At 40.0% G+C, this 15,435-nt stretch overlaps 6 protein-coding genes across 6 annotated transcripts; 3 read left to right on the top strand and 3 right to left on the bottom strand.

Annotated features, from left to right (window-relative positions):
- Positions 1 to 284: 284 nt before the first annotated feature.
- EAF01_007809 (uncharacterized protein) lies at positions 285 to 1,543 on the top strand (the record flags this gene model as incomplete). Its single annotated transcript, XM_038916065.1, has 2 exons — positions 285 to 1,133; positions 1,199 to 1,543. 2 exons carry the CDS (start codon positions 285 to 287, stop codon positions 1,541 to 1,543), a joined length of 1,194 nt encoding a protein of 397 aa, XP_038768536.1.
- Positions 1,544 to 1,800: 257 nt separating this feature from the next.
- On the bottom strand, positions 1,801 to 3,016 carry EAF01_007808 (uncharacterized protein). The gene is made up of 3 exons (XM_038916064.1): positions 2,561 to 3,016; positions 2,363 to 2,503; positions 1,801 to 2,306 (listed from the first exon to the last, which is right to left on the bottom strand). Exons 1-3 carry the CDS (start codon positions 2,571 to 2,573, stop codon positions 2,005 to 2,007), a joined length of 456 nt encoding a protein of 151 aa, XP_038768535.1. The 5' UTR covers positions 2,574 to 3,016; the 3' UTR covers positions 1,801 to 2,004.
- Positions 3,017 to 6,653: 3,637 nt separating this feature from the next.
- EAF01_007807 (uncharacterized protein) lies at positions 6,654 to 7,841 on the top strand (the record flags this gene model as incomplete). Its single annotated transcript, XM_038916063.1, has 1 exon — positions 6,654 to 7,841. The coding sequence occupies one exon, from the start codon at positions 6,654 to 6,656 to the stop codon at positions 7,839 to 7,841; it is 1,188 nt and encodes a 395-aa protein (XP_038768534.1).
- A 1,218-nt stretch (positions 7,842 to 9,059) lies between these two features.
- On the bottom strand, positions 9,060 to 9,987 carry EAF01_007806 (uncharacterized protein; the record flags this gene model as incomplete). Its single annotated transcript, XM_038916062.1, has 4 exons — positions 9,060 to 9,248; positions 9,318 to 9,570; positions 9,655 to 9,833; positions 9,886 to 9,987. 4 exons carry the CDS (start codon positions 9,985 to 9,987, stop codon positions 9,060 to 9,062), a joined length of 723 nt encoding a protein of 240 aa, XP_038768533.1.
- Positions 9,988 to 12,539: 2,552 nt separating this feature from the next.
- EAF01_007805 (uncharacterized protein) lies at positions 12,540 to 13,526 on the bottom strand (the record flags this gene model as incomplete). Its single annotated transcript, XM_038916061.1, has 2 exons — positions 12,540 to 13,379; positions 13,431 to 13,526. The coding sequence occupies 2 exons, from the start codon at positions 13,524 to 13,526 to the stop codon at positions 12,540 to 12,542; spliced, it is 936 nt and encodes a 311-aa protein (XP_038768532.1).
- A 566-nt stretch (positions 13,527 to 14,092) lies between these two features.
- EAF01_007804 (uncharacterized protein) lies at positions 14,093 to 15,416 on the top strand (the record flags this gene model as incomplete). Its single annotated transcript, XM_038916060.1, has 3 exons — positions 14,093 to 14,332; positions 14,390 to 14,624; positions 14,677 to 15,416. The coding sequence occupies 3 exons, from the start codon at positions 14,093 to 14,095 to the stop codon at positions 15,414 to 15,416; spliced, it is 1,215 nt and encodes a 404-aa protein (XP_038768531.1).
- Positions 15,417 to 15,435: the final 19 nt, after the last annotated feature.

The raw sequence follows: 15,435 nt of genomic DNA, 5'->3' as shown, positions 1-15,435 counted from the left end.
GTCGCGGGATGGTTTGAGGCCAAATTTGACACTGCGGGCTGGTGTTCATATTTGCTCTTTCTCGCTGATCTAAAATCCATCTACTTTTGATTTTCCGAATCCACCCACAGAAGACGTATCCCATTTTATTTTCCCTTGGTCTAGACTCAAACCCAAAAATGGCCTGATCGACACATGAAATGCAATGCTACTTTTACAAAGACTAATTTACTCGGAAAATTTGGGGCTTACTGTCCTATTCGAAATTCATTCTGTCTAATTGATTGTAGCTTTCCTGAAAATTTATGGCTTCCCAAGATTATCCACCTGGCTTCGGGGATGAAGGAGTACAAGGAAGTGGTGGTGCAGGTTGGTGGGAGGGAAATGAGCTAGATGGCGGAGATGGAGGGTCAGGGCCAGGGCCAGGAAATATGAATGGAGGTACCGATATGGGCAACGGGAATAATGGCAAAAATGGCAATGGGCCACCTCCCCGCCCTCAAAATTCAAACAGCCCTCTCTCGACCACCAATCCTCCAGCTACGACTAGTAGCTATAATTCTGCGATGCCTACAAATACTATTAGCACCAGTACCGCAGCTGCCTCATCTACCTCATCTTCATTACCTGTGCCATCTGCATCATATATATCCTCTACATCTATAGATATCAATACAACTAGTACAGTCGACCCTTCATCTTCAGCTTCAGCTTCATTTTCTTCATCCTTTTCTACACCTACACCTACAATCACAACTTCTAGCTCCAACTCCTCAACATTTCTTGAACCAACAACTTCAATTTCATTCACCTCCACCACCACATCCTCCTCTACGATTGTCGCGACTCCTGTGTCCAACACTGGAGCCGGCACCCAATCCGTCGGCGTCACTGTCCTCCCCTCGGCATCCTCAACTCAGCAAGGCCTGAGCAAAGGCTCCATCGCCGGTATTATCATCGGGCCACTAGCCCTCTTAGCTCTCATTCTAACAGCAATATGGTATTTCCTCCGCCGCAAGAAGAAGACTAAACAGCACCGAAAAAGCATTGGCGGATTCGGTATTGGTGAATGGTACGGCAGTGGAACGGGAGGCACTATGTCACAAGTCAACGAACCACCTTCCTGCAATGGCAAAGTTACTGCTGGGATGGGGGTACAGAGAATATTAACATGGAATACCATGCACAGTCTCACTGGTACTCATACTCGCACCAATAGTTCCATTTCCCAAACCCCCTCTACTACCTCGACAGCATCTCAATCTTCACTTCAAAACCCGTTTACAGATCAACCTCAGCTCTCTTCATTTCCTTCCCATTTTCTCCGACACAACAACCGAAAACTCCTGATCACCCAACTTCAAATAGAACGACAAAGGAAGAAGGCCCCCATGAAGATATAGTAGATTTTGGCGACTCCATAGATTGGATACGTAACCGAGATCGCATGCGAGATAGAGAAAGGGGTGGATTGACAGCTTCAAATATGGGGAGTGGGTTGGGAGAAGGGAAACCGGATTGGAGATATTCCGTGAGAGTTAATGGGGGTGGGAATAATCTTTAATTTGAGGGATTGCTTTGCATGAATTTATTGTTACCAGGGATTGAATTCGCTTCTGCAAAGCTTTGCTTGTTGGTGTGAAAATGAAGTGTCGGTCCTGAGATATCATGTATTATATTGGAAATGTGGATATGAAAAAGGATGGGTAGAATGGATATTCAAATCTGAAGATGGAAATGAGGTTTACGTAGCGACTTCGCTAATTATGATCTACCCTCTAGTGCGGGCCATATGCGGGATTAGAATAGATGAGATATAAATGCAGTTTATGATATTTGGATCCATCGTGACCGGGCAGGTACTGATAGGTTCAAGTTTGGAGATATGGAGCAATGAAATCCAATTTCTATCAATTGCCCTATAATTTCGTAGTACCGCAAGCATCTCATGGAGCTACGCATACAATTCCCATCATTTGATCGTCCAATATCAGTACCCATCAAGACTTCCCTTGAAGCTACAAATCAATTCTCCAACAATTCTCTCCCCTCCTTCCCCTCTTCTCCCCTGTCCTTTCTTTCATAGGCTCTCTCTCCGCTATCTCCAGTATTCGTACACTCAGTAAACCCATTCTTAGTACTTCCATCATGTGTGATCACGGCACAGAAAACAGCGGATTTATAATCGGTAGCAATGCTTCCAATGACGATGCGATCCGCACCCGGAGCAGTGGGATCCGAACCACTGTACATTGCACCGTTGGAGAGAATAGGAAACTCGAGATAGGGCTTTTTGGCGGCAGGGATGAAGGTGAACTTTTCGTAGTCTGGGCGGAAGGGATTAGTGGAGAAAGGTGGGGGAGATAGTAATAGCGGAGCTCACCATTATAGGCATGAGGATATTTATCCTTTCCAACTGTTTTCTTTTCAGATGCAAGCAGTAATGCTTGCTTACATGCTGCGTCTATGGCTGACTGATCATAGGTTGATTCATTATCGCAGTTGCACCCAGTGGGTTCATCATCTGTGACATGACATTAGTATGGTAGTATGCTGAGAGGTTTAAAGAAGGAGTGCTTACAGATGGTTGCCATTGTAAGATTGGAAGAGTAGTGTTTTCAGAATTGCAGATATCAGAGTATAGATAAGCTAATAGAGACAGAGTATGGGCAAGAAACAGAGGGTAGTTGAAGAGAAATACAGTACTTATACTCTCCCTTCTCTTCCTATCAACAATCAATCCACTTACCTTTCCTTATCTTATTCCCCTCGTACATGAGCTAAAGTAGCACTCTAAACATCCATGTGCGTTACATAGCACCCCATCATGATAGCACATGTAGCCAGATCCAGGTACGATACCCTACTGCCGACATATTCAACAGTGGAGGGATGCTTAGTTTCACAGGACAGAAATCAAGCTTTCGGGCAGATTGCGCGGCCCGTTTCTTTCGGCGTGTGGGGCGTGGGGAAAGCATTGGAGATTGTACGAACACGTTCTGAGATACAGGTTATCTAGGAGCTTCATGTAGATTTTGAAATCAAAAGGTAATACCGACATGTCAATGAATGGATAGGTATTTGAGGTATGTGATGCAGGTGCTTCCGAAGCGATCTTTAGGGGCTTGGCATACACCTGCGTATAATCTTTATATCACCACTCAACCTCGTGACCAAAGTGGATAATGTGACTTCAACGTATTGTGGCTATACATACTACTTACTACAGTCTCTCGAGAAATATATGATCGCGCACTCATTCATACCTATACGAGTTTTACACATAAGTCATTTTGAATCAAAGGTTATAAGAAGTTCAAACCCCTTTCAAAATGACGTCTCTTTAGCCTCTCTTTGCACATGAATGAAATAGACCACATTGGACTTGAGCCACAATAGCATAAAAGGATATTCGAAGTAGGTATAGGATGAATCATTCAAAGCATTGCGTTTGCAATCAGGACTCTCAGGTTGGAGCAGATGATAATTACTATAGGCACCTTCTCATCTCATTGAGGAATTTTCCATTGAGCATATTACACGAGCCCTAACCCAGGAACTACAAAGAACTTAGCATTATTATTTCTTTTGCTTTAGATGAACCAGCAGTATGATCTTGCGATCGTATATCCTATGGTCAAAGGCCTTCTGGAGCTTATATTTCTACTAGCGTTATGTAACAGTTTCAGGATTAGGCTGTGCAACGGGTACCCGCGGGGCGGATAATGGCCTTGATAAGTAATCCACGGATTATCCATTACAAAACAAATAATTCAAAAATCTGAATAGATAATCTACAAAACGAGTATAAATTACTTATAGATATTTATTTACTTATGTGTATATTATATAACTATTCATAATTTTTTATAATATTAATATAATTTAATAATTAATATAAAAATTAGTATAAATTTAAGCTTGGATTACATTTGGGCTGGAAAATAATCTAAAAATAGCTTTATATTTTTTAAAAAAAAAACAGAGAATTTATATATTTATAGATTATTTATAGATAATTTGTGGATTATTTGTATAGAGTAGATAATTTTAAAGCCTTGATAGATAATTTATAGAGCAAATAGAACCTTTGATAAATAATCTATAGAATGAATAATTTGTAGATAATCTATAGGTACAGATAATTTGTACGCAGCCTATTCAGGATATAACAGCTATTACGCTCAGACGTTTTCTCGATCTATAAGTAAGTCGGGTACCCTACTTTCGGGCCACCCCCCTTTTGAACTACTTTTTATATTAAAAATGAAATTTTTAACTTTCTTATTTATAAATAGAATTTATTGAAAATTTGTATATATATAATTCAAATCGTTTTAAATCTAATCTGAAAATTTTAGATTTTTAGAATTTTTTTGTATTAAAATCTAAAGCTTCAAAATATCGATTTTTAAATTTGTATAAGAATTATATATAAATTTAAAACTTTTATAAAATCTTTAATAACTTTTTAATAAAAATTATTAAAAATAAATTATAAAATTTTATTATAAATTTATAATATGTTTATTTCGAAGGATTTAGAAAAAAAAGAAAATTTCCTATAAATAGATATTTAAAAGAATACCCTCAAAATTACAGGGATTATTTATACTATTTCAAACTCACTGTAATGTGGTTTAACAGTGGCTCGGTCATATTAGTAGATCGGCCACTTCAAAATACATATAAAACCAGCCTTTTTCAATATTCATATTTTAATTATTAATCGTTATTTTTGAAAAAGAAAAGAATTTTAAATAATAATAAAAATTTAATTTTTTTAAAAATCTAGTTTTTATATAAATATTTTTATTATATTGTAAAAAAAGTGGAAATTGTCACAATTCTCGTTACAAAAAAGTTATTCCTTTAATAAGTGCTTTAATAATTCGAATTTCTAATAAAAAATTAGACTTTTATAATATTTATATAATTAAATATCTAATATTAGATTTTTAGAAAATTATATCAATAAATAAAGAAAGTGCACGGTTATGCACAGACGTATTTTGTATGTAAAAATGGTGGCCGACTTACTGGTATGGCCGAGCCACTGTTAAACCACGTTATATTAACTATATCTTTATATCTGTTAATTTTTTTGAATTTTTTTTTTGAATTTCTATATAGATTTAAACTCAAACCTTTCAAAAAGATATATAGTTCTCTTTTAATGATTGTTGTTAAAAAGTTATTAAAGATTTTATAAAAGTTTTAAATTTGTATATAATTCTTTTATAAATTTAAAAATCGATATTTTAAAGCTTTAGATTTTAATATAGAAAAATCCTAAAAATCTAAATTTTTTAGATTAGATTTAAAACGATTTGAATTATATATATACAAATTTTCAATAAATTCTATTTATAAATAAGAAAGTTAAAAATTTCATTTTTTGAGATTTTTAGTGGTAAAAAGTGGCCCAAAACAGGGGTGGCTCGAAAGTAGGGTACCCGACTTAATCAATATCATCTTCAATGATGTCGATAATGAGAGAGAACCTGTATATAATTTTTCCAGTGATTCCCCATCCTCGATATTCGGAGCAGAGTCCATTAAAATCGTTCCGCCACCTGTTACAATGTGGTAACCTCGAAAAGATAAATCTTAGCATGGATCTAAAGGGGGGTCCACGCTCATATCGGTTCCGCCCTAGGCACTATTGTAATATTGGTAGTCCAATTCTGCGCGTAATCAAAGACGCAATGAATCGAGCCTTGAAGAATCAGGGTGGTGGTTGGGAGTCTCTTGAAACAAATGAAATTTGGATGCATATTATGGAAGATGTTCTATCATCAAGGAGTCAAAGAAAATGTAAGTGTGTGAAAGGGGTCTTTAACGGGATATTCTAAAGGAGGAAGAATTGTAACTGATATTTTGAATGATAGTCCGACACTAAAAAGATTTCTTTATCTGAATTCATACAATTGATTTGTTCGGATAGTAATGCTGATTCGCTTCGGACATCGTTCTGCTTTCAATATTGTCAATTTCTATCAAGTCTACCAGTCCTAAAACTTTCAGCTATAACATATGAGTAACCTGTGATTGACAGGAGAAGCCATCGTGTGATCAGATCATGCATGTTTATGTTTCCCCCATGCTTATACATACCGTAATATACTGTCAGTTTTTGCGATCGACGTATCTACATGGTTCTTCGCTTTCGAAGCAGCTTTCATCAAACTCTCGTACTTTCTCATGCGAGTTGAATGACACGCAAGATGATACTTGGAGAGTTGATTTGGGTATGCATCTACACACTTCTATTTCTTTGGATAGCTTAAGATATGTCGTAATAGTTAGGGTTGAATATTTACATGAATGGAAGGTATGATGAGAGAAATATGCAATTGCAAGATTGATCAAGCGATTTTCAGGCCTTTCAGTATGCACTTGCCTTTTAGGTCTTGTTCACTCTATCTTATCCTGTATGTTTTGGACTTTTGGCAAATCAGGAAATCGAAATCTTGCCATGTCACAACGATTGCAAATCCTGCTATGTTATATGGCATTCTATAACGAGAAAGAGTAGAGGTGCACCTTCTTAGTGTAATCTTAGATATTCCGTTTGGTCTTCATTCGCAGATTTGTTCAATATACCATGGTGTGAACAAATTACTCCACCCTTTCTAAATATTGTCAACAATCAATATCATCACTTTATAATTATGAATAATTGCTTATCGCTAAAGGCTCCGTTGTCATCAAATAGCCGTCCACCAAATTCGTTGGTTGGGTCAAGAATTGTTACAACGCCGCTTGTGTATACTCCCTTAGCTAAAGAGAGGAAAAAGCCTGCTGTAATACATGAATTGACATTCATAATTGATGGGTATCGTTGTACCATTAGGCCAGGATATCCCATTTATCTTACCCTAATCAAGCCCAGAGATTTGAGAGAAACAGCAGTTGCTAAAAGAAAATTCAGAGTCAACAGGAGTACCAGTAACTTACCACAACTTGTTCGGCCCTTCGAAGACCCACCGGAATGTATCTTACCACCACCATACAACCCGCAAAGCACAGCATTGGAGGATTTATTCTTAGGGCTGCCTATAAATGTTCGTTGGATGATATACGATTACCTCTCAGTCGCCAGGACAAAACCGATACTAATCAGATCGCCTCTTTCTTCTGCCTATAAAGAAAGCCACAAGCCGTTGACAAAGACTCACGCTATTCTTGCAGTGAGCAAGGCGATTCATCATGATGTTGCTGAGTACTTTTATACTAAATCTAATTTTATGATTGGAAGCTGGAGATGGGATCAGGAACCGGAGCTTGAGCCTTCCCCTGATGGTCTACAAACTTTTCTTTCTTGGACCCCTCGACATTATGTCAACTGCATAACTAGACTTAGTATTCTGGCCCGTCTTGTCGTTTACTTTCGAAAAACAGAATTTACACATGCGGACCTCATGTATTTTGAGGCTATGACAATGGTCACAAGAGAAAGCTTCGTCAATCTGCGAGTCTTGTTTGTTTTGTTCACTGAGTTTGACGGTGTATGTGTTCCAGATTGTCCACTGGATGTTGGAGTTAAGACAGATGGATGGCATAACACTTTATACAATTCATTCAAGACGTTGTTGAATCATCAGAGTCTTCAAGAGATATACTTAGGAGTGGACTTGATAGGAAAGCCAGCTCGGTATAAAGAAACCCCCGCTTGGGACCAATTGCCAGATCGTAACGCTTTCGTGTTGATCAAGGAGATGGCGAAGTACGCTACGATGGAGCACGGTTCATGGATATTGTATGGCGAAGAGGATTGGGACAGTCTATTCGCATGTGAAGAAGACTATGAAAGTTACCGTTATGAGCCTAATCTTTGCCCGATTGACAGAAAAATTTGACCAAGGTGTGTAGTTCGACAGGCAATTCTACAATTATGCAGCAAGCTTATGCTTCTAGGTTCTTATATAAGAAAAACAATCCGTCTTGCGAATTGGTTTCGTTCAATCATGATGTTGAATCCGACAACCCTTTGCTTCTTAATGGTCTGTATAGCTGCGGATTTTCTAAAGTTGATATTTAGAGCATGCCTGCAAGGGTTCTGGGTGATGGGGAAAAGAAAGAAGATTAAACACTAAAGTTGGATGGCTGAAACACGAAACTAATTAGGTAGTCAATATGAGTTCCCGTCATTGCTACCCATTCATGTTTACATAATGTCGTCTTTTGAGTATCAATCATAACGATGCAAATCACAGAGGTGACACTTTTCTTCGTTAGCACCAGCGAATTGGATTAGCATCAGGTCATTGACTACTCAGAAGTATCGAGTCAACATATCATACATCTAATAAGTCTAAATTAACGGCATCTATCTCCTTGTTTTCACCGGATGACGTACAGAATGAAAGAGATATGCAACAAACTGCTGCGGTAGTATTCTACATGGGTTGATCTCGGCTAAATCCCAAACTTATACTACAATGACGTTTCAGGATATCAAGATATGCAACAAAACTTCTTTTGACATCGTATTGATTAGACATTTACTGGTTATTACTTAATCCAAGAATGATAAATGACGTTGTGACAGATTGAGTTGTGCAACAAAACTCGGTTTTGCGGACTAGGTCTAAGATGACGCTGAAGTGACGTCGTGGAGGATTGAGATGTACAATCAGTTTACGCTCTTATAGCTTGTCTTATGTGTGAATTGGAGATTTGAACTCGTGAATCTTCTTCTTCAAATAGGCGTTGAATTATTTAGTGTTTAGTCAAATCTCAAGTATGTCTGGTCTGGACGATATCATGTCTCATAGATTGCACCTCAGATATGGTTCTCTTGACCTGATTGTACGAACATGTAACTGCCAGTGCCATAAGTGTGTAAGAATCTATATCGTCTAGTGTAATTGTTCGCTCAAAGAAAGAGAAACGTGGAGACGTGTGTAAGGGAAATTGACCTTCAAATAAACAACTCCTTGACTAACAATATCGCCGCATTCGACTGATTTCCACCTCCCCATCTTTCTTTCCATATCTTGGACGTCTTAATAGACTCACACTAATATCTATGTCCGTAGAGCTTAACGACCCTTTACATTAATGCTCCCCCTTCTCTACACCTCACTGCCATTCATCACCACAACATCTTCGTCAATGTCCTTCGGAACCACACCTCCCAGTGTATTACCACTAACATGATCATCTGGCATAAACGGCATTTCCATCTCGAAAACATTGTTAATCGCCGTGTATTGATGATAACCGAGTCTAGCTAACGGGGCCGCCTTCAAGACATCGAAAAGCTAATTATTCGTTGGTCATCTTGTTGACCCCTTCGAATATAGAATCAAGAGAGAAAGGGAATAACTTACCCCATCGCCTGTAATAAAGTCGCCCCTGATGTGAATTTCCACCACTCTTCCAATAACAATATCACTATGGCCAACCAAAGAATCCCCGGTAATTCGAAGAATAGAATGAACTTTACATTCAAATTGAACAGGAGACTCGGCTACGCGAGGAGGTTTGACGACTTTACTGGGGACTTTTGTTACTTTTGTGAGGGGAAATTCGTCATCCCATGATTCGAGAGCGGTGGCATTGACCGAATCCCGGAGATCGTAGCTAGGGCTTGTTAGTTGACTGAATTGGAGGAAAAGGGAATACAATGAGAAGGGAGTTCGATTAGAGATGAGTGGAAAAACATACGTAGCCATGTTCCAAACAAACTCCCCAGTATCTTTAGCATTGTTGATAGAATCTTTACTTTGTCGTTTATAGACGGATTGATGGCCAATGAACATGATGGTTGGAGGATCGAAAGATACATTGTTAAATTGTGAGAAGGGAGCGAGATTATCTTGACCGGTTTTAGAGGTTGTGGAAATCTGGATGATTATCAATTAGATACAAAGAGGAGACCAAAGATTTTATGCTCACCCAGCCAATTGGACGAGGAATAACGAAAGATTTGAAGGGATCATGAGGGAGCCCAGAGCTTTCTCCTTTTGGGGGTTGATAGAAGATATCCAGTCGTGACATTTTGAATGCTGATAATTCTCGAGGTAGGACTTTTTAATGAGTGTATGAAATGATGAGATAGTTGAAAATCGAAGGATATTTCAATGGTGTTGTAAAAGACTTGTATGAGGGCTTCTTCGAGTCCTTATACCTGATTTTACCCTCATTATCCTATTCATTGACTACACAAGGAAATCCGCTTCCCAAAACACAATAAGTACGTAAAGTACTCAATCGCAATGCTGCCGCTCGATGATCAACATACATTACTGATCAGTCCTCGGACATAATTCGAGGTACATGGTAACCTCTCGTGTTGCCATAAATGGTATATTTTGAAGTAGTCTTGTATATCAAGTTCATATGAACCTCGCAAATAAATCTGTTCCATGCATGGATTGTCATCGATGCCCCACATATACCAGAGATCAGTAATCATTGAAAGTCTGGTGGGGGTTGCATTTCCCCACAAGCGAGAGTTGCATCCGAGGCTGATGAGTTATTGGAAGGGAATAGTATAGTAATCATTTGTATGTTGTTGCACACATTCAACTCGAGCTAGATTATTCTCTTGCCTATTACTTTTTCTTACTGGGTATTTATTATAGACTGAACCTATATAATAGGTCAGCAATTTATTGCCTGCAATTTCATCGCGTATCATCGACTTGAACAAACATAATGCATCAGCAGTCACTCCTCTATGGCCAGTTTCTCAATGAGATTGAATTGTTGCATTCATGTCTCCCTCTTTAAATACTTATAAGGAAGATGTTTTCAGAATCATACTGATTGAATAGAACAAATGATAAATCGCAGAATCAGTCCCTTGTTACACAACGAACACCCAATCTAGCGACCAAGATATTCCGGAACAACCAAAGGAGTTACGGAAGAGATATAAGAAAGCTGAACCCACGCGGGCTGGACCGGTCAGGTTAGCATTGCAGGAGGATTCCGCGCGAACAGTGGTCTATATTTTTGGATTTGTGTCTACAAAGTAGTGTCAACCTACATGATCATGAAATCACAAGAGAAAATCAAGGTGCCGGATTTCTCGACCGCCACCATCAGCTCATGCTGAAAATTTCTTTGTGAGACTCTGAAGGCGAAAAACTCTTAAAACTTCAAGACGATGACAAGATGTAATGATAGGGCTCCGCTTCCCTGAATTCTCGGAGTTTTGATGGGTTTCGAATCAATGTATTTGATGGAAGAAAATAGGAATATATAATTAGACGAGGTCTGACCCAAGTACTCGTCCAGGAAACCACGCAACTCCATCTCATTCCGAGTTATACATCGCAGCGACCATTATTTGAAAACAAGTTCAAACTGCACTGATAAAACATCAAGAACGACACCAAGGAAAGAAGGGAAAATGAGAGCCTGAAATCTTCACCTGGTCTTCACATTCATATTTTCTACTTCTTCCCTCGACCTCATACAGCACAATAGTAAATCATCCAGAATATGAAACTACTCATTCTCTTCAGTCTTCAACTCGCCAGCCCCCCACTCATAGCACTATCGCTTCTCATAGTCGCACTTCGACATATCCATTCTTTTCGCTATATTGATGTTGTCAGTCCCAATTCAAGGAAGACAGTGAGCGAAGAATATCAAGATGGTGTATGGAAGATAAGGGAGAAGCAAGTTCGATGGAATATTTAAATCATGTCGCTTTTAAACGTGTATTTTCGGGCAAGAGAAAGGTTTAATTGTCATTTTCACAATCTACAACCAACTGCATGCCTTGGATATCTCCAACCGACTCACCTACATCTCCACAACCCCTCATTGTGCGCGAATAGGGATCGGACACCCAATATTCGAATGTCACCAAAGCCGGGGAATCACTCTCAAACTCGCACATCAACCCATATAGGCGGAGCAATCTCCTCACTTCCGGCTTCAATAATCTAGCAAAAGATCACTGTGATATCTTCACCTGAGTTTCCTTCTAGTGACTCTGTCCTGCTCCTATCGATATACTCGACTCCTCTAAGCTTAAATTTTTTACAAACTTTCTTCATGCGCCCTTCTCCGAATTAACAAGTGCGCAGTTTGTTATGGCGCGGTTATAAAAAGTTGTAAAAAGGGGCAGATTGGTTGAGCTGGCCATAAGGTTCACGTGATGGGATTAGGCATGGTAGATATCAATAAGGAACGTGATCAAGAGCCCACTACCAGGCTTGTAACCGGATGGGTGAGGTGGTCGTGTAATTAAATAATATGCGTGTATGTCGAGGGAATTGAACTTAGGAGAAACTGGAATGAAATCTGTCCCGTGACTTATGTTCCATTCAGGAAGTACGTTGTTGGAAACAAGCACATAAATTGGGTAGATCTTTTCAACCAAAACGAACTGAACACGACAATTATGACATGTAAAATTCTACTCAAATTTATGTTTGTACCGTAAGATACATTGCTCCTGCATCTGCCTTGGGGTATCGATGAACGCCTATCATGCGACCAATTTAAGTGTCCTATAATACCATTACGCCGATCCACCCTGAAACTTAAATCGCCAATCATGCAATGTATCTCGCCACATGTTGCTTTCCAGGTTACATGAATGGAGCAAACTTTGTGCGCCCAGAAAATCTATCCCGATCGTCCTGTTGGCAGTCCATATCTACATCACCATCATCATCGTCTAGCTCAAGTCGTCTCTTTGACTTGCATGATACAGTTGCCTCAGCCTGTCGAGTTTGGGTGACACTTCTTCTGGCTTCCAGAAGTTGATGGAAGTTTAATAAAGTATGTTTCATCTCATCATCAAAAGCTATACAGAACCGCTGGTTTTGCACATATTGTATGGCTTCGATGAGTCCTAGTTCATAAGTCGCCATGATATATGCTACAGCAACAGCAGCAGATCGCTCATTTCCTGACTCGCAGAAGAGAAGAACTTTTGGTGTCGCAGCCAAATGCTGGCTGTTTACTCCTTGAGGATTTCGGTGTCTGAATACCCGGATGAGATGATCATTTATGGTCTGTATGGCTTTTGGAAACGCAGCGATGAGTTCCATATTACCGCTAACATCAATGGCACCGGCTTCAATGCCTAATTGGCTTGCTACCTTTGCACCACTGAGAATTCTTGCTTGGGCTGTCTTGGTATCTCTGATCACAAGTAGCATTGTGATTCCTTCTCGTCTCAGAGTTTCGATTTCTCTCGCGCCGGAGGATGGTCCGAGATAAAGGAAGGATAAGATGGCTTGAATATGGCGTCGCAATTCATACTTCCAATCCGGCTTTTCCACGGCTACGTTTTGTCCTTGTGTTATTACACTCAGAATTTCTCGAGTCTCTTGTTCATCATCCAACCCGCGATATTTCGATAGAGTGATTGAAGTATCTGAGCCGGAGAGGGGTGGTACGTGGATATGAGGCGGCGACGGAGGCTAGATTAAGTTAGATAGTTTCATACAAGAGTAGCAGCCGAGTGAACTTACTCTCCATGAATATAAAGTAGTAGGAGTGGTGTTGCGTTCTGCAGGACTTGTTGCAGAGTCTGTGAAATCCATACCATTCAACATTGGGGGTGTCATTGTGCAAGACAACGTGAAAGGAGCCAAGAGGCTCTCCAGGGATCTGGAATTATTGTGAAAAAAGGATGGTATACTTCAAAAGACGTGAAAACTTTGAGGTAACCAGAGAAATCTGGTAAAAGAAGATACTATAATTATTGTTCAGAAGAATGCCGATGCTTTTGGACGATTCGTTCCTCTGAATTAAGATAACTTGGAGGTATTAAGTATTAATTAGACTGGTGATAGTCGACCGAATAGACGATCAAAGTGAATATATCGTTGTACCGTAGAGGATTGAACCTTTTCGTTCTTCCACTTCGAGTTGTACGTAGGTAGGTACGGTCGTTTAACGATATCATGTTGAGTGAGTGCTTGAGGTTCGAGACTTCGAGTAATTACAGTCCGGTTTCTGGGGTACCTATTCTTAGCGTCTTTGGTGCGAGTCGTTGTTCTGATATTGGAGATGCTGATTACCTAATCAGACCAAGTTTGGTCACAGTGTGGACCTCCAAACAAACCTCCGTGCCTCCGCCATAAACCCCCGTAAGCTTTGGGGGTGAGCTTGCAAGCCAAAACACAACAAAATGTCTAATAAACAAATTGAACAGAGCGAGATCGAGAAATATTGGGAGATATTTGCTTCTCTGTCAAATGGTGGCACACATCTTACCGGTGCGCAGGCCGCACCAGTGTTGAAGAACAGTCAACTACGAGACGAACAACTCGAACGGATATGGGACTTGGCAGATGTAGACAACGACGGGAACTTGGATTTTGAGGAATTCTGTGTGGCCATGAGATTGATTTTCGATCTTGTTAATGGGGTATGGTGATTTCATACCAATGTTTGTTGGATTGGTTCTAATGCGAATATTTCCTAGGAATATGCAGATGTACCACCAGCGTTACCGGACTGGCTTGTCCCTGAATCGAAAGCACATTTAGTCCAGGCCAATCGAGCACTCACCGGAAGACAAGTTCAATTTGAACGTGTTGAGGATGATGATGATACCCCGGGTTTGAAGGATGGTTTCGATTGGTACATGAGCCCGTCAGATAAGTCCAAATACGAAGAGATATACTCGGCGAATAGGGATGGCAGAGGAGATATCACTTGTAAGTGCATGCGCGCTAGGGTATATTTCCAACAAAGTCTAACTTCGCAAAGTTGAATCTCTAGATACCCTTTACTCTTCACTTGAAGTTCCAGACACCGATATTCGCTCAGCCTGGAATTTGATCAACCCATCTGCTGCACCTGCCATTACAAAAGATGCCACTCTCGCCTTCTTACATATACTTAATAATAGGCACGAAGGATATCGCATCCCTAGGACCGTTCCACCGTCGCTTCGAGCAAGTTTTGAACGAAATCAGATTGATTACCAGGTAGATAATCAACGTGTAGCATCGCCGGCGCAAAAATGGGGCGTCACTGGCAATGAAGAAACGAGTACTGGTCGCAAAGCTAAATTCGGAGAGACATATATGAGTCGACTTGGAATTGGCGGAAAGGGCAGCTATAGACCTGCTGGCACGGATTTCTCGGGCACAAAAACCACTGAGGATTGGGAGGAAGTTAGACTGAAGAAACAACTTGCGGAGCTTGAAGCCAAGCTCGAAAAGGTTGAATCTGCATCTGCAGCAAGATCTGGTGGACGACGAGATACCAAACCTGCATTAGTCAAGAGAGAGTTAGAACAGCTATTGGATTACAAACGCCGCGAGTTACGAGACTTAGAATCTGGTGAGGGGAAGAGTAAAATTGGTGCAAGCTTAAAGGGGGTTGCGGATGAGATCGCTACTGTCAAGGAGCAGGTCGACGCTTTGGAAGCACATTTGAGGACACGAGAACAGGTTTTGGCAGAGTTGCAGCAGGAAATTGAGAATGAGAAGAGCAGCCGATAGATTTGTTTACTACTACTAA

Source organism: Botrytis porri, assembly GCF_014898465.1.
Source record: "Botrytis porri strain MUCL 3234 chromosome Unknown BPOR_010, whole genome shotgun sequence".
Taxonomy (NCBI): domain Eukaryota; kingdom Fungi; phylum Ascomycota; class Leotiomycetes; order Helotiales; family Sclerotiniaceae; genus Botrytis; species Botrytis porri.
The sequence above is the reverse complement of the archived record's forward strand: the minus strand, read 5'-3'. Positions and strand labels throughout refer to the sequence as shown.

Coding starts and splice junctions, on each gene's coding strand:
- EAF01_007808 (XM_038916064.1), bottom strand. Junction 2,307..2,362: donor ATATCCTCATGCCTATAATG/GTGAGCTCCGCT, acceptor CCTTCCGCCCAG/ACTACGAAAAGTTCACCTTC.